This window comes from Ambystoma mexicanum, chromosome 3q (assembly GCF_040938575.1).
Source record: "Ambystoma mexicanum isolate Mex_15411 chromosome 3q, UKY_AmexF1_1, whole genome shotgun sequence".
NCBI classification, from domain to species: Eukaryota; Metazoa; Chordata; class Amphibia; order Caudata; family Ambystomatidae; genus Ambystoma; species Ambystoma mexicanum.
Genome location: NC_090926.1, coordinates 224,320,412 through 224,342,283, shown reverse-complemented (window position 1 = coordinate 224,342,283; position 21,872 = coordinate 224,320,412). Strand labels below are relative to the sequence as shown.

The 21,872-nt window shown below is 45.0% G+C and overlaps 1 protein-coding gene across 1 annotated transcript in view; it reads right to left on the bottom strand.

The window, feature by feature from the left end:
* Positions 1-21,872, bottom strand: part of PIP4K2C (phosphatidylinositol-5-phosphate 4-kinase type 2 gamma) — a 601,833-nt gene that overhangs the window by 230,683 nt on the left and 349,278 nt on the right. The window contains exons 5-6 of the mRNA XM_069653597.1: positions 12,288-12,434; positions 11,284-11,322 (exon numbers count right to left, since the gene is read on the bottom strand). Of these exons, the coding sequence (XP_069509698.1) occupies positions 11,284-11,322; positions 12,288-12,434 (186 nt within the window). The remainder of the gene's footprint in view (positions 1-11,283; positions 11,323-12,287; positions 12,435-21,872) is intronic.

Here is a 21,872-nt window from a genome sequence, read left to right as displayed (position 1 = left end):
TGCAAGTTGAAGCCATAAGCAGCTTGTTACAAATCTGAGCAATTTGGCACATCATGTCAAACTGGCCATTACCCAAGTCTCAGAACGCGGCAATAAATGTTCTAGTAATCGCCAGACAGGATTACACCAATATCCTCTATCCATGCACCTCACTGAATATTTGATAAATGGCTGAACAAAGAGCTTAACTCACAGCTGCTAGAACCCTCCTAAGGCTGGTAAAATGGAAACGCATCACACCAGCTCTGTGTACAGTATACTGGCTCCCGTTCTAACAGACATCAATTCAAAACACTATCACCCATCATGTCTTCCACCACTGTGGCCCAATATCCACTTCGAAAATATGCATTCACTAAACAGCTGTAATAAAGTTTCACTCAACCAAAAACCCTCGTAGCAGTCTCAAGCTTCAACTGGAAACATTAGCCCTGTGAAGCAAACAATGGAACTACTTGCTCAGGTTGCTAAAGAGACCACCACACAGACATTACTTTGTATAGACCCTTCCAAAACTACTGGACCGTCCCACCGGGAAGGTATTTGAAATTGAAAGAGCTCAGATTCCTGGGGGCACAACCAAAACGGATAGTTTTGTTTGAAATGACCAGTAAAGGAGATGGCGACGAGGCGTCTGTGGGAACTGGGGCATGGCAGCAGGGCAAGGGGTGGGGGGGTGAGGGGGTAGGGCAATGAGTAAGAAAAGTTCTTAAAAGACCTTAAGGATGTAGTGGCAAAGCACAAATTAGAAGACCAAGCAAAGACAAGGGAATATTTTAACACAACCAGCCTCTTAGCAGCACCTGGCGCTTCACATTTGGTTGTTTGAAGTTAAATATTCAGGATGGTATGAAGTGAGCTGCTAACTGGAATTCAATGCCGTGGGGCTGACCAGGGCTGCTGAATCGACTACATTTATATAGAATCCCTGATGTTGCGCTTTCACTTGTTGCTTCTTTTTTTTGGCACTAGTTTGCACAAAATAATTACAGTATACGCTGTTCTATTTGAATTCTCTTCATTCAATTCATGTTATTACACATATCCTCTTAAGTCAGATTGAAATAGTTTGTTTTCTTCCCATCGAGTTAACTTCATTCAAGGTCATTAAATAACAAAGACAGTCTCCGCTAAATGCAAGGGCGGGGAAATCAGTTTTGGGGTGCAATCAAACAGAAACCTCAAACTGTCAAAAAAGGATACGTTACATAATGACAATGAATGAAGTTAATTCGATGTGGAGAAAACCAGAATTTCAATCTGATTTAAGAGGATATGCGTAATCGCATGAATTGAATGAAGATAATTTAAATGGAACGTATACTGTCATTTTGTGCAAACTGGTGCAAAAAAAAAAAACAACAAGCGAACGCGCAACATCAGAGAGGAATACCTAGTTGGTGAACATTTGACATTTCATCTAGACCAAATACAATAAAGCTGACAGAATGAGCAGCAAGGCAGACTTCGGGAGATATGCAGGGTGTACAAGTGCTGTAAACCACAAACCAAAAAGTACAAAATATACACATTTATTATTAGGCCTTCAACACACTAAGCAGTTAAAATTCAAGGAAACCATAGACCTGTAAACCACACTTTGAGACTACCAACTGTGTATATTTATGTGCAATAAAGTGAGACTGTTCAGCCCAAATTCCATTGTTGGGTGTTCCGCAGCCATTTTATGGGAACCAACACTCCCTTATTTTTGGGGGTTTCTAATTAGTAAACCCCCCTTTTCACCTTCAAGAAAGTGGCTTCATATTCACCCGCAGGGAGCCCAGTTCCCAGCAGTCACGCTTGCACTGAATTTTTGCACAGGTGATTTTATTACCCTACATTGGTTGTATGGGGGTAGGATTGAGGCAGGTAATATTTAGTTTTGGCTTCACTAGGGTGTGTAGACCAATGCATTAATAGCCCAATGTACCTTAATGGTAGCCAGGTTACTTAAGTCCTACTTTCAGTCATTTTGTTTTAGAGGCGTCCTTTGTTCATGTAAACCACAAGGCACGCCTTAAAAGAGCGTTCTGCCCAGGTTGGCTCTTTGTGAGCGCAAGGTGGCAACACCCAGAGATGCTTCAACTGGTTTAGACCAGTTCCTGAACTTGGGTAGGCCACATTTCCTGTGAGGGTGGGTGGGCCTGGATGTCTGGCAGTTTTTGGGGTCCAACCTGATCTGCGGTCCACAAAACATTTGTTTTAAATCCACTAATGGGGTCACTGGGCTGGCAGAAGCCAGCACCTGTGAATGAAGGGATATTGGGAAAACCCGGCTCTTGAGCAGATCGGTCCACCTGCTGGGGGAATTTGGCACCAAAAATCAGTGATTTTGAGACCCAGTCTCAAAATCTGTGGGACTGGTGTCGCTGGTCTGTGCTCCAGTTAAACTTTGTGTCTGTTGGGCGTCCTTCCCAGGTCTTCCATTGTCCTGCTGCTGGTCCTCATCTGCTTGGGGGTCAGGGGTTCCATAATGGGGCCGTTTCCAATCCATGTTACTGCATTTTAATGAAGTAACATTAAAAATGCCGCCTTGATTTTGGCAGCTGCTTCCACCGCGGGGAAAGGTGTTGGGACTCCACACCCTGCCAAATCTGCTTGTCTGAGCAGTCTCTGGTAGCAACCTCCTTTGTCATGATGCAGGGGCCGTTATTGCTGGTGTCCTATAAACCTTTGCCTGCTGAACCGGTGGAGGTTTGCAATGTGAAGTTTCCTCCATCCTCCAGGACCCACCTCGGTCGCCGATTTCACTTCTGGATGTTAGGTCAGACTCTTGTGACAAATGATTCTTAATCTTTCCGACCCTGCAAGTCATCGTTAGATCAGGGTGCAAATCACTTGGAGACCAGATCCTTCACTTCACCCTTTAAAAAGAAGCCTTTACACTTACTATTTTTTTTCTGCTTTCTTGTAAGTGTTTTCAGTAACCAACACGGTTCTTCCCTCTGGGCCATAGGTTATTGAAGATATTCACCCACCAGCATGTGTGGTTGTCTGGTTCTGCAGACTCTTCTATAGCAGTTACCAGTTAAAATTGGGCGCTGAATCCTTTTCCGCTTCTCTGCTCCCGACGCTTCTGGGTCTGAAACCCTTCACTAGATTGCTTATTCATGGTCTCCACTGGTGTCGACTTGATTTCTATTGGGTACCTGTGGGAACAAAGTAGGATTTACCTGGCTTTTCAGCATAACCACAGACTCATTAGGGATTTTTAAAACAGTGTACTAAACTCCTGCCTAGGAAATACATTGCATCGCTGTATTGCTCGTTTCCCTCCTTGGAGTGTAATATGCCCTACTAGGTCAAAGGACTTTCAAACTAAAATATATCCTTGACTTTGGCAAGCCCTTCTGCCTGTGTTGGACATTGCGCTCCTGAGTTCACTACATCCAAATGCAAAAATTGTGTTGCACGCATTATATTATGTATAATAATTTAGGATGCACCAGGAAACCTATGCTAAGCGTGCTACCTTTGGATCCTGAAGACCTTGATGGGAGCCAAAAGTCCCAATAGAATAAGGTGTGGTAAAGCTAATAGGTTGGTACTAAGTTGAATAATAAACATCATTGAAGAGAACAAGTCAGTACACGTTTTTAGGGGTATTCTCTCAATCCCACCATACAAGATTGCCCTGGAAGAGGAGTTCCTTTGCTAGAAGTCCACTGATCACACGCAAGAGAGTTAAGGAGTGTGTTTGCGCCCATACAATCCATCGAGTGGGAGAGGGTTGCAAAAAGTACACTTGCACCACTCACCCCAATTTTCTGACAAACCTCCCATAGGGCTTTCAGCATCTCTGGGGACACTCCTGCAATTAGCCTCTGCCCCTACAACACCTCAACCCCCTCCCCACCTCAACGGAACTGAAGTTGGCATCTGGATTGGGTCTGGCTATGGAGCAGGTCCGAAACTCTGGTAGGACGGTTCCAACAGACTTCGAGCAGGACAGCCAAAGCACTTCAGGACAGCAGCCGCCACAGATCCCACAACATGAGGAAACCTAAAGGACAAAAAGCAAGACAGCAGCGAAGAAAGCCCAGGTCTAGGGGCTGTATGCATGGGACATGTAGATGAAGACTCCCCTTCAGGAATGCCCTGCTGCATGCAGTAGAGCAGCAGTTTCAGGAGGGATGGTCTTAGGCCACAATTGGACAACCTGCAGATTACTAAGCTCCAGGTCAGGATGGCGCCTGGTGCAGCAGAGATGCCGTTGGAGTGAATGTCAACCTACAGGATGGTCATCCCACAGAATGGTCCTAAGACACTTTGGACAGCTTCTGGTTTTTCATGCAGGTCAGGGGTGTTTGGTCCTACCAGTACAAAGGTAAGCACTTACCAGGTTTTTCTAAGATGGTTGTAAAAGCTACAGATATTCACCGGGAGAAAGCTTTGGCAAGGCTGGTATATCTTAGCAGCCGTATTCTGGGTCTTCAGCATGGACTCCTCTTATTCAAGGTCTTTTCTCCAGTGGATGTTCTGAGAAACTGCTGCAGGGCTCTTATATCAAATTGGAGGCTGCACAAACCCACCAATGATTACGATCTGCACCATTCAAACAGTTGGCTAATCATTGATAGCCTCAAAGGGTACCTCTGGCCATAGAAATACATGCTTTGACATGGTATTAGGTTGGGACCGAACAGTCCCAACCCCCATTTTCGAGGTCACTCACACAAAAGCACTTTGCCCGGAATCCAAGACTGATCCTGTACACGTGCATACCATATAATGTAGTTTCCAGACATAAGAGGGCACGAACAAGCCCAAACAACGAGATGGACAGGGCTTATCCCACAAGACAGCCTTCGAGCACATTGTACTTGAAATGTGCTCATGTGTTAAAGATGGTGCAATTAAGTGCACCGGAAAAAAAAAATCAAAACATGGTTCACTGTCACAGGCCTGTCTGAGGCACAAAGGTAAAACAAATGGTACTGTGTACAAACAAAACGTGAGGGTGATGTGTGCAACATTAAAAACATTAAAAACAGCACAGAATCACGAAAGGAGAGAGAGTTCCCCTGCACTGGTAGGCACAAGTACAGACTGTTGATCCGTCCCTAGAATCAAACCCCCCCCCAAAAAAAGAAAATACACAAAACGAGCTAAGCAAGAGAAGTGACGCAAAAAGGATTTACTTACCATAAAAGGACAGGTCTGGGTTCAAGGCAGTGAAAGAAACTGTAAAAAAACAAAACCTTTCCTTACAGTCACCAATTTGGAAAAGCAGCAGATTGTGTTCTGAAGGGCTTGAAGGTTGGGGATGGAGGTGGTTGGTCACTGAAGTGGTGTGGTTGGGGTATGCAGATAATTTTGCAGTCTTTAAGGGTTGTTGGGTGGGTAGAGGGTGTTTAGATGGATTCCTAGAATCTGGGCTGGTGGACAGATTTCATGAGGCCATCATAGTTCTAGTTAATGGGGAACTCTGAGGTTTGGTAAAACAAACATACGCAGATGAGCAGTCAACGCTTCATTCTCAGCAGTGCGAGAACAGGGTCAGGGTCTCTCAATGGGACTACACAGTATGGCACACAATAATTCAATTTAGACAGTCATGTATAAAACTACGGTTATTATGGCCTTCTTAACACAAAAAATGAATCCAACAGGTTGCATCGCAATGAAACAAATATATACAGTCACCATAAGTCACAATATACATCAAATAACGTGGTTAGCAAAGGCAGATATTTTAGATTCAGTCAATGATGGAACCACATCACAAGACTTACTTCCAAACCCTAAGATGAATGGGACCTTGTGCCCAGGAGTCACAGTGTTTCTCATCAGAATAAGAAGATGAGACCATGCTGCAATTGAGCGTACCAAACCACACAGTTTCCGGTAGAGTAAAAGCGAGCTTGCACTCATTAAAAAAAAAGTCAATGAGTGGTTTTCCTTGTATAGCTGATGCAGGTTCTTCAAACCACCCACTACCCACTTCCCTAAACTCCTGTTCGTGTCCTAGCTGGAAACTTGGTTGATCCCTGACAGGTGTAAGAGGCCCCATCCGTATAGCCGCACCCCACCTATGGAAAGCCCTCCCCATATAATAAAGAGTGCTCTTAGTTGTAGCTAAAAGTGAGAATCCCTGTTCTCTTGCACCAGACATCCCTTTTCCATACAAGGCAGCTGGAAGGCAGAGGCGAAAGAAAAAAAATGATAACAAAAGAAACACAGGAAGATTGATCTTTTAAGAGATGAATATCTGAGACCACCTTTGGAAGAAAGTTTATCAGATAACCCCTGGAGCTCGCTCACTCATCTTTCGAAAGTGATGGCAACCAGGAAAATCAACTAAAGGAATACAAAATATATAAACATCTTTTTAATGAAAGTTCCTAAAATGTTACACAAATAATGTTTAAACCACTTTAAAATCAAGTACTATGAGGCGTCCATTTTGGGAAATGATCGAGCCTCCTGTGCTTGAGTTAATCTCTGCCATCACAGCACTAATGAAACAAAGCCACCTTTGGTAGCTTTTATTACAGCCACAGTTTTTGCTTCCTTAGTGAGACGCCGAGAGCAGAGAATGTAGGCAGGAAGGCTGCTGCCTGGTAAGTGCTTATTTTTTTATTTTTTATATTCAAACCACCGCAACCATAAATACAGATTGTGGTAGTTTATTTTCCAGGCTTCCCGGACTCCCCTGGGCCAGAGGAGCCTGGGAAACTTGGAAAGAAAACCACAGCAATTATAAATACAATTCCGTTGCATTTATGACTGCAGTGACTTTCATTTTGAGTCTCCAGGGCACCACCGGGCCAGGGGAGCCCAGGAGACAAAGTGAAAGACACTGCAATTATAAATACAACATTGTTGTATTTATGATTTCCATGGTTTTCTAACCACAGCAATCATAACTACAACAACGTATTTATAAAAGCACTTCTCTGCTCACTGTGTCTCACTAATGAAGCAAAAGCTGCTGCTGTAATAAAAGCTACCAGCAGGTGGCTTTTGTTTCATTAGTGCCGCGAGGGCATGGATTAACAAGCACAGGAGGCCAGGGTTGACTAAAAGTATCCCCTCACTGCCCACCACAGAAAGCCTTCAGCCACTTGGGTCAAACCTGCAGGAGGTCTCCCATGTGGTGCTGAAATTGGGACCATTGGCAAAGGAGAAGTCACTAAAGTGATCTCCTCATGCGCAGCAGAAACACTGGAACCACTAAGATGCAGAAGGCTATGAGGCCTAGTAAGCACAGAAAGGCTGAGGCAGGGTGTTGTCCCTGTGACTGGAGGACATTGGCCATCCGAGATGTTCATCACTGTCCGCAGGCTGAAATGCCCTGCCCAGGCAAGTGTCCAAGACAGCAGTGATATATCGGAGGGACTGGGACAGCGAAACCAGAGACTTTTTCAAAGTAGTTCAGGGTAAGGCCCAAGTTGCACAACAGACTGCATGTATGGAGCAGGTACTCCAACACTAGGTCATCAGAGCTAGTCATCGAGGTAGGGAAAGACATGCAAGCTCGCTCTTCTCAAGCTGGATGCCTCCACTGCTAGCAAGCAGCTTGGTAAACAGCCTAGGAGCCAAAGAAAGACTGAACTGCAGCACTTTGAACTGGTAGTGATGCTGGCCCACCAGGAACCTTAGGTACTTCCAGTGGTTTCAATGAATAGGCATATGGAAGTAGGCATCCTGCAGGTCCAATGATAGCAACCAGTCCTGCAGTTCGAGGGCTTGCAGTATCTCGGCTACAGTAACCATCTTGAATTTGTCCTTGCATAGAAACAAATTCAGCAGCCACAAATCCAGTATCGGACGCAAGACACCATTAACCTGAGCCACAAAATAGGTGGAATACCACCCCTTGCCTCATTTGGAGCACAATACCAGTTGTGTCACGCTATTTTAGAGAAGCGGACACGTCTCCCAAGAGAATGGGATCCAAAGGCAAGGTGCTGGTGAGGGCCATGGTCCATGGGATGCTGCACAAAAGGGAGACAGCAGCCCCGATGGCTGACTTGTAATGCCCAAGCATTGGACATGATGTTGAACTATTCTGAGTTGAACAGGGAAAGTCCCCGCAACACACCCAGAGGGGATTTATGGCAGAAGACCAGCAATGTTACACCTTGTGGTGCCAAGGACACAGTGGCCAAAGCTGATCTACCTCTACCCCTTCACCTTACGAAGCGACTGCACTGCAGTCTTCCTGGGGCCACCTGACATCGAGGGAGGTAGAAGGTTAAGGAATGAAAAGCCCAGACTCCTCGTAGTAGCACAGGGGGCTGTTGAGCATCCAGACGCAAGGACTTTGCTGTATCCTTGGACGATTGGAATTTTTGAAAGGGGTCACCTGTCTCAGCCCCAAACAGGATCTGTCCATCAAATGGCATGTACAAGAGCTTAGCTTGGACATCATGCGCAAAGCCAGATGTCCTCATCCAGGAGTAATGCCTGACCACTGTACTTGTGGCCATGGATCAGCCACCACAATCTGCTGTGTACAGTCCTCTCCGGCGTCCTGGCCATATACAGAAGCCCTCTCTCATCTCACCCTCAGGTATTTGATCTGCTGCATTGGCCACTGACGACCAAACCCCAAAAACGTCTCCAGGGTACGATAGACGTTGATTGCACAGAGGGCAAGGCTACCCGAAGCAAAAATCTTCTTCCCCCAGGCATCCAGTCTCTTACTCGCCTTGTCTGGAGAAGGGAAGGTGTAGGATTTCAGGTTTGTAGTCGAAACCTGTACCACTGAGCGCACAGGGGAGGCATGACTGAACAAGGTGGAGGGATCTTAATGGGGCAGGACAGTGCTTTCTAGACAGTTCTTAGTCAAAAGTAGGTGCAGAGGCAGCCATACTCGCACCACCAATACGGTGGCATGCACTGCTACATTGAAAGGTATCAAGGTTTCCATTTCGAGGCCTTCATCCCAGAGATCCGTTAATTCAATCTGAATCTTAGCCCTGGATGGAGTAGTTGGCCCCAGGGTATCAGCCATAAAACTCCTCCGGAAAGTCTCTTCTCTGGAGACAGAAAGGTTTCCAAATCAAAGGCCACATGTTCTCCCTCTTCATAGATTTCATACATATTGAACATTAAGAATTTCCAGGGGAGAAGAGCATATTACAGAGGAGCTCCGGGGGTCGACAACAAAACTGGAGCTGGTGAATAGTCAGGTGCCTGAAGGCAGAGCCTGAGGGCACTGGGGAACTTTGTACCTCTTTGGGAGTAGACCAAGCCCATAAGTGTGCGCGAGTGATCTCCTGCGGGATCGCTGCCAGTCCAAAAAGAGGTAGTGGGTCCCGCCTGAGCAGAGACAATCCGCACCATCGGCACCTTGGAAAATATATGAATCATCTTGATGCAAGTTTTCTTCCATTCCTGCGGGTGGAGGATGGGATGAAAAACTACCAGAGCTTCCTTCTCTGGGGATTCCCTGGAGTGGTAGCTCTACTAAGATGAAGCGGATCCACCCAGGAAGCGAGTCATCTTGTGATGCTTCTTCTCTTCTTTTCCTTGCATGGGGACAATCTCTTTGGATCGACGATCCACACCCCGCGATCTTGAACAGGAGTGCACAACTTCACCTTTGGTCCTGTGAATGTAGGTGCAAAATCTTTACCGTCCTCTCGCAGGGTTTTCAGCTGCATGGACTGGCACAACACGCAGTACTGGGAGTCATGATCCTCAAAGCAGTAGAGCCAAATCCTGTGTAGATCCAATGCAGACATTTGCCAGCCGCAATCCACGCAGGTTTTCAAACCTGAAGCCTTCATTACATTGAGCATGAAGAAAATTTAGAAAAATGTAAGAGTGTCTTACTGAAGTGAACAGAGTGCACCGAGTAAAGGAAATGAGGTCAGAGCATGGCGCCTCAATATCTCAATATATACTGACCTAGACGTCATGTCGGCACAGGGCGCGTAAAGGGATCAAGCAGAGGGGAGACAGAGTAAAGCTGAGCCCCTTGGTGGCAGAAAGGTTTCCGAAAACAGCTGCACTGTGGATATATCAGATGGGGAATCTGTGGGAGGCAGGAGTCCATTAGAAAAGCTCATATATTTTCAGTAGATCAGTGTGGTGTATTCTTTTGTGGTGTCTATTGTGATTAACAGTACCTGCCTGCTAGCCTTTCTCAGCCCGTAGGTTAGGACTGACTGCTCTGCTACAGCCATCATTGGAGTGTCTGGCCTTTTCTTTTGGGCAACGTACTTCCCACCATTAGATTAGATTGCACAGCCCTCACCAGAGCTCCCTACAATTTATGAATGGGAACTCCTCTGAAGAATGAGAGCAGAAGTGCTGGACTGGTGGCGCAGACAGGAAGTGAAGAGTGGTGAGAAGACCCGATACAGCATCTGGACGACTTCTTCCACTTCTAGCAAAATAAAAATCTTAAATCTGTAACAATCGCAATTGCCTGTGAGTAATATTATCTAGGGGTTCAGCTCTTTAACTCGCCTCTCAAAGTGTATATGAACTGTGTCTGTGGCTTACGTTTTAGGGTATAGAGTGAGTTAGCCTTAACTGACCATTTACTGTTTTTACACTGATTTATTTATTTTTATTTATTGTTTTACATTTGTAAAGCGCCCAAGCCCTTGCTATGTGTTCTGAGTAAACCGATAACTTATTACCCCAATCAAATATTTTGTGTGTGACCTTATAAAATAAATTACTAAAGGTCAGGAACCAGGTTGGCATAGAAATGTGCATTTCTGCTGAGGGGACCCTGCCAAAATCTGATTTGCTTAAGACCATGAAGACCGTGGTGACCTACCATCTTCACCGTCTGATTTACATGGATATTGCTTATCTACATTCTTCATGTTATTGTCCTGCACCAGGAACCAAACTCAGCATTTAAGGTATGAGACAGATACTAGTCAGTCACAATTAGAGGGCCAGCACCCATACTTGGGACACGGGCCAAAAGAAAACCTTTTTTCAAGTGGATATTCCGTGACAACCTAGGTCTGTGACCATGTAAAGAAGGAAATGTTAAAGGACATGGCCAGCTCAGGACATATACTGGTTGAATAACATACGCACAGAATCGCCAGCTATGCTGGTTGGAGTCAATATGGAGATATGCTGTGCCATCAGGTGGTTGTAAAAGGTTTACAGATTAGTCAAGTCTGCACCTACAGGTATATTACAAAAGATGAGGAATCTGTCAGAGGAAGGCAATAATTAGACATTTGTAGGTAAACATTTAAGTGATGCCATCTGCTCAGGTATGCGCAACAGTGAGGAGCATTATCGATAACAAAATAAATACTGATACAATTTGATGTAAGAAAAAAAAACCCATACCTTTTCCTTATCACTGGCTTCACGGCTCACTAATGATCCCTAAGTGAAATAAAAATAAAATATTCCCTTAACAATCATGTCAAATTCAGCAGTCATACAATAACCACCTGAATTTTAATCTTAAGCATGTTCCACTTGTTAACAATAGTCACATTATTGTGGCCCGAATATGTTAAAGCACTCCTTCAGAAGCCTGATGTGTCACCCATTGATTCAACTTTCATGTTTTCTGAGGTGATATGACCGAGGCAACGGGCCAACCCTGCTGGTATTGGCTGCTGCCCAAGTTAAGGGTCTGAGCAAGGATTTCTGAATGGGCAGGTGGTGCCATTACCAGCATGGTTGGTAAAGGGCAATGATTCTTTTTTAATTTATTTATAGAAAACAGTAAAACTCACTTTTCCACAGTCTTGTGATGCAGTGTTTGGAACAGGAGTCAGTTCTAAGTGTTGATTCAAACGTGTAATCAGAACTGAAAGTAACGTCTGTACCAGATACAGCATTGCAGGACTGAAGTCAGTCAAGTATTACTATATTTAATGTTTTCATTATTCTTTACAACCAGCAGTGGATGGGGGTATGACGGCAGAACAAGTGAAGCACAGGGTGAGAGGTGGGCTGAAGTGAGGGGTGGCGATCGAATCGCAGGCTTATACCAAAGAATACAGCCCCCATTCCAAGGTCCCCGACTGGTTAGTGTCCCTGACCAGGGTGCTAATGAAAAACAGGTTTAAAATATTGTTAAAGAATCCCAGCTCTCAACCCAAGAACTGGTCATTGTGCCAAGACAATCTCTGAAAATATTTGATTGCTTGATCATTACTGTGTAGCAACTATGAGTAACATAAAAGAAAGATCTCACCAGTGATAAATGAACTGCTACCTTCAAAGCAAAATGCATTATCTTCTGCAAATAGTGTTCTGCCACACTCACTTTGCATACTGGACCAGGGCTACAAGGCAAAACACAAATGGTAAGGCATGGGACCATTTCAGTTACATACCTTCAAGTCATACTTCTTGTGGACTGTAAGCCTGTGGCTGAACATGTTTCTCATTATGAGCATATAATGGTCTTCGCTTTCCACAGTAAGCCGGTACATTCCCAAGAACTGGGGTAACAAGGTACTTCCATGACAATGGACTATGTGCTACAGCGAAAAAGAGAACAAGGACAACCATAAAAACAAGCATTGTTCAAGGCACTTCGTATCATGCATGACCTTTGTAAAGAAATTAAATCCATGTTTGCACAGATTACCAATGTTTTCATAGTTTGAAGTTGCCACATTTTTGCATTCACTGCTGTAACAAATCGGCCTCCTTAACTGCCATTGCCACCTGTCCGGATTAGTGCCACCATACAATATCAATAAGAAATTCTGAGAGTGACCAATAATATTTTTCCAATACCACCATCTTAAAGAGCCAGCAGAAATACTTTGACAAAATATACCCATTGTCTAAATGGATTTCTAAAATCTGGGCTGAGGGACAGATTTTAGGAGGCCACCCTAGTTATAGTGTACAGGGAACGCAGAAGGAAGCCAAAACACAAGGTAACCATGGAGAGCAGCCAAGGAGAGCGAGAGTGGGGTCAGGGGTCAACAATGAGTCCATGTATAAAAATACAATATTTATTCAAGGCCTTAAACACTAAAAAAGGGAAACTAGCAGGTGATATTGCACAATACTTAATAATAAACATATATACATTCACCATAGCATCTTAAAATGCATTCACGTAAACACTTCCAACAGTTACGTAGATGAATGCAGTAAAGATGGAACCAATAAGAATGGGGCCTTGTGCTCAAAAGTCAAACGAGCCACAAGCCTTCTCCCCTGAATGTATCTTTAGCAGTTAAGTTACTTGTGTTGCTGCAGGAGTGCTCTTATCAAAACTCCAAAAGTTGAGCAAGTCCAAGCCCACCAATGGTAAGGATCTGCATCATTGAAACAGTCAGTAGTTGTCCAATCAGGGACAACTATTGGTTTCACTCATGCCCTACACTTAGACTCACTGGCACCACACATGTGGAGTGGGACCAGACTGTTCCACCCACTTTCGGGGGGACACACAAACACACAAAAGCATCAGCTTTCCCAGGTAAGTGCACAACCTTACATGGGATTTCCTGACCTGGCATTGCAGGAAAAAGGCCAAACAATATGGCCAAACAATCGAAATTCATATGGGCATTTTAGGGCACTAGCCAAGTTTAGTAGCCATACACAGTAAAACGCAAATGGGCACACTATAAATAATGCAAACATGGTAAATATCTGCTGCCGCAAGCTTGTCTTCAGGCACATATAAAAGTAACCAGAAATGCCAAGTGTAGAAAGATAGAGTAAATACAAACGTAGCCCCATTACAATGCATTGTGAGATGCTGTGTCTAATGTCAAAACGTTACAAAAATGTAAAAGGAGTAAGGAAACTGTTTCCCTGTAGTGATAATTTAATGGACGGAACAGTTTCCCCAGAACAAATTTGCACAAGGCAGAGGAAGTGAAGCATCCCCTCAAAACGTCAGTACAGGTTAAAAAAAACAAAGCAAAAAGATTGCGGGTCCACAGAAACTATGGAGGGAAAGTTGCCAAGAGAAATCTTTCCCAACACCCACCATAGTTCCCAATGTCTTAGATATAGAATGTATTCGTCAGGCTACAGTACAATGCTCTAAGAACTACTGTAAACGTGGACCATGTCCCAACTACGGACTGCAGAATGTGCACTTTGGAGTTAATGTTCACGAGATATGCTTATCAATCGATATCCTGTCAACTATACCCATTACAAATTGTTTGGGTACTTAGAGAGTTAACTTGCCTATAGAAATATGACCAGTGAGATTCCTGTGCCAGGATAATTCTCAAACATTGGCAGAGCACACAGTCACCAATGTACCAAAGACCACCATTGCAAAACAGACCGCATACCAAAAACAGACTGCATCACTTTTAGCTCAGGTTTTACGTGTTATGTTTTGCGATTGGATCTTATAGCACAGCCTTAACAATTTTCATGGCTATTGTCGCTTTGGTCGTTCAATAAAAAGGGAGGTGCTGTGAGAGCAGAGCAAACCAAGACGTTACAATGGATGTGCAACAGGGGCTGCCACTGCATGCGTGCTAGTGAAATGGAAGCGATCCCAGAGAACTACCCACTCAGGATTGCCAGAGATACGAATACATATTTGATTGTGCGGAGGGGGCTGCATTTCTCCTAAATAATTCAGACCCGATACTAGAGTGTACAAGGCACTGTGCGGGCCTCCCGATCTTGATGCTGGGTACGGCAAATTTATTCAAAATGATGGCGTTGCCCAGGCTCCTTTACATCCTCCAAAAACACCCCAGGAAAGATTCCCCAGAGTGCTACAAAACACAGAACAAAGGGAAATAATATGGGGTAAGAGCACCCCAAGAGTTGTGCTACAGACATTGACAAGATCGGTATGCAACGTGGGGATTGGGATCGCCCATCATCCAAAAGTATTATTGGGCTCCCCAATATACAGCAGTGAACATAGGGGTATTTGAGGACAGGGGAATGGCTCATATCAGGTTGAAACGAAAGGAGATGAGGAGACAGTGAATCCCCCGTCCCCCTCCCATCCAAGTGTTATACAGAAACGCACAAACATTTAAATTGCTACAACCAGGCCAGCATACACTTACAGCCCAGAAGGAAGTGCTCAAGGCAATCTGCTGGAATGGAGACAATGAAAGCACTGTTATGGGAACATTTGGATCTGCCTGAAGTTTGCAAGATGGGAAACCAAACAAGATGGTACACACAGGGACTCAGAAAAGTTCAACATATCATGGACCAAAAACAATTGGCTACCTTCTGACACCTAGGGGATACATACAATCTGACAGACCAATTCACATATGTACGCTTGCAACACACAACAACGCATGAGGGCAGGGACAACTGGAATATCCTCCAATGTTCCCCTGTAGAAGCTAATCTCCTGGAAGAGAAAAATATGGGTAAAAACATTACTCTTTTATACCAGGTGAAACAATGTCAGGTGAAACTAAATTGAAAGAAATGGGTGGGGATGTGGGGACATTAGGAGGATTGGCTGGAGTCCCTGGGATCGCCCAGAGAAGCTAGCAAGTAGATACACCTCATTCACTATAAAATATTTCATTAGGTGTATTACACCAGGGATCGGCTACATCGCATGGGAAAAGCGAACAGACCCATTCTGTTTGAGGTGTAAAACCAGAGTGGTAGGCACCTTTATGCATGCGATTTGGGAATGCCCCAAGATGCAGTCCTTCTGGAGATCAATTCTGAACACTATCTAGGACACTTGGGTCTCCTATACCAGGATGCCCCAAATTAGGGCTGTTGCACATCTGGGGGACACAGACTTCAACTCCAAAGAAAAACGCCTGATTAAAACGGCACGGATGGTGGGTAAAATGGATCTGGCATCTGGATGGGGCAGACCGGTGGTGCAAAGCGTAAATAGATGGCGGGAAGGGACCGACCAAAGCTGGGAATTAGAAGGGAGACTATTTAGGGGACAGAGGCTGTCCCGAGAAACACCACAACATATGGGGTCAGTGCCTAGAGATGGCATGAAAAGAAAACGCATGTGGATCTCAAGGGATGCATTCATGAACATCAGGAGTGATAGTAAAGGAAGTTGGGTTAAGGTGGCAGAGGGGGCGTGAAGGGGAGGAAATGAACAGCTGCTGTACTACTGCGCCTAGATGGAAGACAACATTGAGTGGTTTCCCAACTGAATCGTACCGTCTGTCCTTTCAGTTCACTCGTGTTCTTATTGCAAGTTGTATTATACTTTTATTAAAAATGGTTTACTAAAAATAAAAAGACCAGCCGGAACCACCATGTTGCGCCCTTCCCTTGATGCAGCTGAAACAGCTTGCCTACTCGCTTCCAAAACTGGTTTCATTAACAGCACATGTTGGAGCCTGTGCGACCCACTTGTGTCTGGACCCCCAAATCTTGTGCAAAGGACTCAGTAGTTAATGTGAACGTCAAAAAGTAGACTAAATGTTTGGAGATGGTGAAGCAAATGTTTTTAATAGTTTGCCTTCAAGGCAAAACGGACAGCCTCCTAGTTGTTAGCCTATTGCCAACCAACCTGCCTCGCCCTCAAGATCCGCCACCTTCATATTCTCATGGGCACATGACCCTCAAAGTTTCAAGGAACACTTAACAGGCCTGCCGGCTTGCTTTTCCCATGGAAAACAATAACCCTCTTTGTCTCCAACTATAGTCCATCACCTGTGCTCATGCCACGTGACATTTCGCTTCCGGGTAAACATGGTTGCTTGGCTCTGCTTCAGGTTTTATATGATATCACATTTATAATGCACCTCTACACAAGTGTAGGCGCCACAAGACAAGGGAGGCAAGACATAGGGAGGACAAGATAAACTATCCTACTAGCCCTTGTGTCATTCGGTTTGTGCATGTGCGACAATGAGAAGTTCAGGGGGAAGGAGAGGGGGGGCTGGGGGGGAGTGCAAGGGAGATGAAAGGGGGTAGTGCGATCAGGGCAGCATGGCTCAGGGTAAGTGCAGCCAGGGCAACAGCTCTGGGCAAGAGCAAGGAGGTAGGGGGCTGTAGGGGTTACATTTACAGCCCCCAAGTGTGCAGTAGTCCAGGATACACTGCAAAGGAAGACTAGTCGTCTAGGAGCCTGGTAACCAGTGAGACTCTTAAGTTAGCAAGGGACCAAGAGAGAGAAGGCAGAGGAGAAAAGGAAGGTCTTGCGCTGTTCCAGGACTTCAGGCGGTGCAGCTCAAGTCTGAGAGGGGCAGGGAGGCCGTTTCAGAGGGAGGTACCTGCAAAGGAGGGAGATCTAGCTCCTACTCTACCTGGAGAAGCATCTGACCCTCAGAGTTTGAGGTAGCTGAGTGAAAGGATCTAGAATGAAGGTATTTCAGAAGAGAGTTGGATGTGGTGCGGGCACAGGCCCCGGAAATCCTTGTGGACAATGTAGAGGGTTTTGAACTTGATCCTTGCAGCCACTGGGAGCCAGTGGAGATATTTCATGTACTATTCTTCCTCAGGCCAGGGGCATAGGGCCTCCACCAAGTCACTATTTACATTGTTGAGACGTATTGTACTTGCTGGCTTGAGCTGGTATGATCCATTGACCTCAGTTCAACATCCATGATCCAGTGCCCACAGTCAGGCAGAAAGTTCAGTCAGTGGTTTTGGCACACAGTCCAGTTTATAAAGAGCAAGCATTCGCTAAAGTCAAAGGGTGGGGAGGGGACACAAACTAAAGAAAAATTATACTCTAGGATGAATAATTGGGATGACGTCATGAACCTTCAGTACCCACCCATCTGCTCCTAACTTGTGCCCCTTATCAACATTTTGTTTATTCTTTTTTTGACTCAGTCTGTTCTTTCACAGTATGATCTGCGACCAGCTCAGACAGGAAAGAGTCTTGGACTGTTGGGGCACCAACTGCACAACTTTGGCTCCTGAGATTGCAATCCAAGACTAACAAAATGGCTGGTTCCTCTCAACTCTCCAACGTTATCGTTCAGAGTCCGAAAGTTGTCCTGGTGGGATGGGGTTCACTACCTGCATGCACCTTTGGCAACTCCTTTTACTTCAAACCACAAGGATTTTCACTCGTTTGTCACAATGAAAAACATTAAGGCAGAGGAAGTCATTGTGCATACCGCAACTTGCGTTAACTAAAAAAAAACATCGACAGCTGTTTCACGGTTACATGTGATGTTACCGAATCTTATTACCAAAAACGGTAATACCGAATAAACGTAACAGAATTGTTTTGCTATTTCTTGTTGTTGGGGTCCCCCTCCCCCAAACCCCCTGTTTTTTCCCCCCGTTTCTATCCCCTCCCCATCCTCCTCTCTACGCATCTATTTTAAAAAATAATGGAAAAAAAATGCTGGTAAAATTGTTTCGGTATTACCATTGCCAGTAAAAGATTTGGTAACATCACTGCATACCCTGTTTCACAACTGAGGGGCTTCCACTTTACTTTATCCCAAAGAATGACTGCGTTTTCAAAAGAAAACCTTCATTAGGAAAGATTCTTTTTGCTGTTTGCCTAAATAGACATTTGCTGCTTTCATTCCACATGAGCCAGCCAAACCATATGCCGTTTCATACCTATCCTGACTTTTGGAAGCAAGTGAAGCCTTTTTATTTCATTTGCCTTGCTAAACTCATCTGTTTTGGGGGCACTAATCAGTTCCTATGGCTAACGGTGCAGAAGAACTCTGTTCTCCATTGTGAAATTCTCTATTTTATTTTGCAGTCTTCACCCTACAGTAAGTAGCTTTGAGAAACTTTGCATCCCTATAACTTTTTGTCTACCTTTGTGGTTACTTGGATGTGTCCAAGACAGGCTGGTAGCAGCTGATCTTATTTTACCAAGTTCATTTTCATTCTTGTGCGCAATTTAGATTTTTACCGCTTAATGCTTTTAGCAGTACCATATAAGCTAAAATTACCTTTACACAAAGTTTATGCCTGTCCTTTGGCAATCTTACATTTTGGACCGCTTCCTGGCCTTCTTGAGGGGCGACTTTGCCATATATGGCCAAGCCCTATTCTGGGGAAACCTCAACTTCTCTGGGCAAAGAGGGGGTGTGTGTTTGCGTCCAGATATGGGGTCTGGGACGGTCTGGTCCCAGTCCACAGCCATGCCAAAGTGGGTTTGTTGCTGGGCAGATGTGGTGGGCAGATGCTGTCCATGACTGGACCGTTTCTGCAGGTTTGAATGGTACAGATACTTACATACACTTGGTGTGCATGGGGAATGACCAGCACAAATCCTGGATAAAGGGGTACCTTTGCAGCCATTCAGCAGCTCGTTATTGGAGCCAAGACCCCTATGGAGAGTAGGATCTTGCTGAAGAGACAGAACTCATTGTGGCGGCCAACAGTGTTCAACCATCCCTGCAAATTCCTGCTCCTTTGTGGCTTCAGATGGCCTTCATCAGTGCCTTGACCAGTGGTAACAACCAAACAACCACTGCTTGAGGACCCTGGCCTTGAAAGCCTTCATATGCGCCCCGGAACCATCCTATGGGCTGAACAGCGTCCTCGTGGACAGCCTTGCTGCATCAATCACTGCCCAAATTAATATCTGGGACTCCACAGACCACTGACTTGTGAAATAGGCCTCCCCTGCAGTTGCAGCTCTCCAGCATGAAGAGTAGCCTTGCAAAACCAGATTTTGTTCCTGCCATAAGAGTTCACTTGCCATTAAAAAATATATTTTGTTTTAATGCAGCCATCACTGATCTCGACCTGCATGTGTCCTAAGGTCAGTGGTGACCCTTTATCGTGCCGACCCTTCATCGTGCCAGGCTTATCCAGATGTCCAGTCCCAGGAACCGTCTTGACAGAAAACAGAACTGTTGAATAGTCCGACCCAAATCCAGATGCTGTAAGTGACCTCTTCACCCACAACCCCCAGACCTCATTCGACAGAACCAAGAGATGGTGCACAGGGGCCAAATGATGTCATGAGCTGCCAAAGGGGCCCTGAGTAAATCACAAGGGATGATTAGAGCTACCTTTTTCTACCCCAACACCTTTATAGGTTTTAACGTTTAACGGGCGTAAAGTCCTTCGGACACAGGTCTCTCATGTTTTTGGTTAAAGACGGTCTGAAAATATTTAATTTGATTCCCGGGTCATTTGGCTTTTCCTCTACTCATCCCTGACATTGCAAAAAAAGGTGTAGTGGGAAGAAGGAACCTAGCCCCCCCCAGTGCCTGAATATGTGCAGGAACATGAATAACACTGCCTCAGCCTTAATGCCTATCAGCATCTGTCCTGGCCAGGTCTTCGCCAATCCCAGAATACATCTGGGCTGAACCTGGAAAATCAGGCAGAGAGCCAGAGGAATGGAGTTGTGAACAGAATTGTAATGCAACTTTCTATTCACAAAGAGAATGTGAGACCCAACACAACAATCTCAGACGTGTCCCAGGGGAATGGGAAAGATAGCAGTTTAAGGACTGAAAACGCGAGATCCAGAAATCCTCCCCAACTCAATTGGGAAGAAAAACTCAAAGCCTGTAAAGAATCCCAGGAAAAACTAGGAATCTGAGCACATGAACGCCTGCACAAGAATGAGAGAAAGAAAGGGGCAGGCCAGAAGCCTTCTGAAAGACTTCCAAGGGAACCACAGGCCACAGAGGACTAGCTCTGCTAGCGATTGGCCAAGAGTGAACAGCTGACAAAGGGCCAATGGGAGCTGTGGCCAGACAGGAGGAGGAGGACCACCAGAGTGATGTTTAACTTCAGTTATATCCATGCCGAGGCCATGCATAAAGTGGCATATTTGAGCCATAGCCCAGCCTTGATGCAAATGCTTATATTTAGTAAAATGTGAGCCGCAAGATCAGCCTTAGCAATGTCAAATTACATCAATGTTCTTATGCGAGAAACTGGGATGAGTGCCAGTGACCTTGAAGCTGGAACACTATACTTTTTCTATAAACAAAGCAGTTAACTGCTCTCTATGCTTTTCTGGGACAAGTGCCAAGTGCTCCAATAAAAAGTAAACAAGAGAAGGCTGTGTGAAAGAACTACAGCACTGCAGAAAAACTACAGAACTCTTTCCTTCTCAAGTGGTCAAGCAGTTTTAACCTGACAGATAGGGATGTGCTGAGCCAACCTTGCTTTAGTATGTATTATCTTGATGCTGTTGGCTGCTACCACTGCTACAGAGCAGGTCTCTCCCCCTCCCTTCTATTTAGACACCTTTAGTGGTTGTAGGTGTGGGACAATTGGAACTCTGAATAAATAAGGCCGACTTTAAGCCTTGCACACAGCTGTTTGACGGCAGAGCTAGCAAGAATACAAGGGGACAGAAGATGGAGGGCTGGAGGAAGCATAGTCCTTCCAGCAGGGAGGAGTCAAGTCACTCCTTTTGTCCTTGCTGGGTTTAAAAGCCACTGAACTGGATTTGTGGCTGTTTTTAGACATTTTTAGTCTCCAAAGGACTCGGCCTATTGACTTTTGAGCAGAACTTTGATTTTGCTTAGCAGTATGGGGAAACCTTTTGCTTTTCTCGCCCAAGCAAACTAGATCACCACCTAAAAGCAGACCTTATTCTTGATTGGCTACATGCTGGCACCATTAATCCCAACTGATATTTTATACCACACTGTGATCCTTGTATGTACCCAAGTTAATCCTGTCTGCATCTTATGTAACAGCGCCACAATGCCCGAGGGCCGCTGCGCGCTTTATACATTCAAAATAAAAAATATTTAAAGCATTTATTCCCATTTTTAAGCTTTTTTTGATGGTGCTCCGTCAGATGGCTTTTTCATATTTGGGAGAATTGGTCATTTTTCCTGGATAGTGTAATCTGCTTCAGGCCTCCAGTCTTCTCCAGCTCTCATCTCCCTACGTTCTACAGTTAGTAAGTATGAGAGGGTTTCACCCTTCATTGACATAAGATATTGATGCAGGTGCTTCTATGAGGTTGCCTATTATGATTTGGTGAGGCAGGAGCTTCTATGAAGAAGATTGCCTAGCATGATTGGTGAGGTCACCAAGCATTAGCTGGGTGAGGCAGGTAG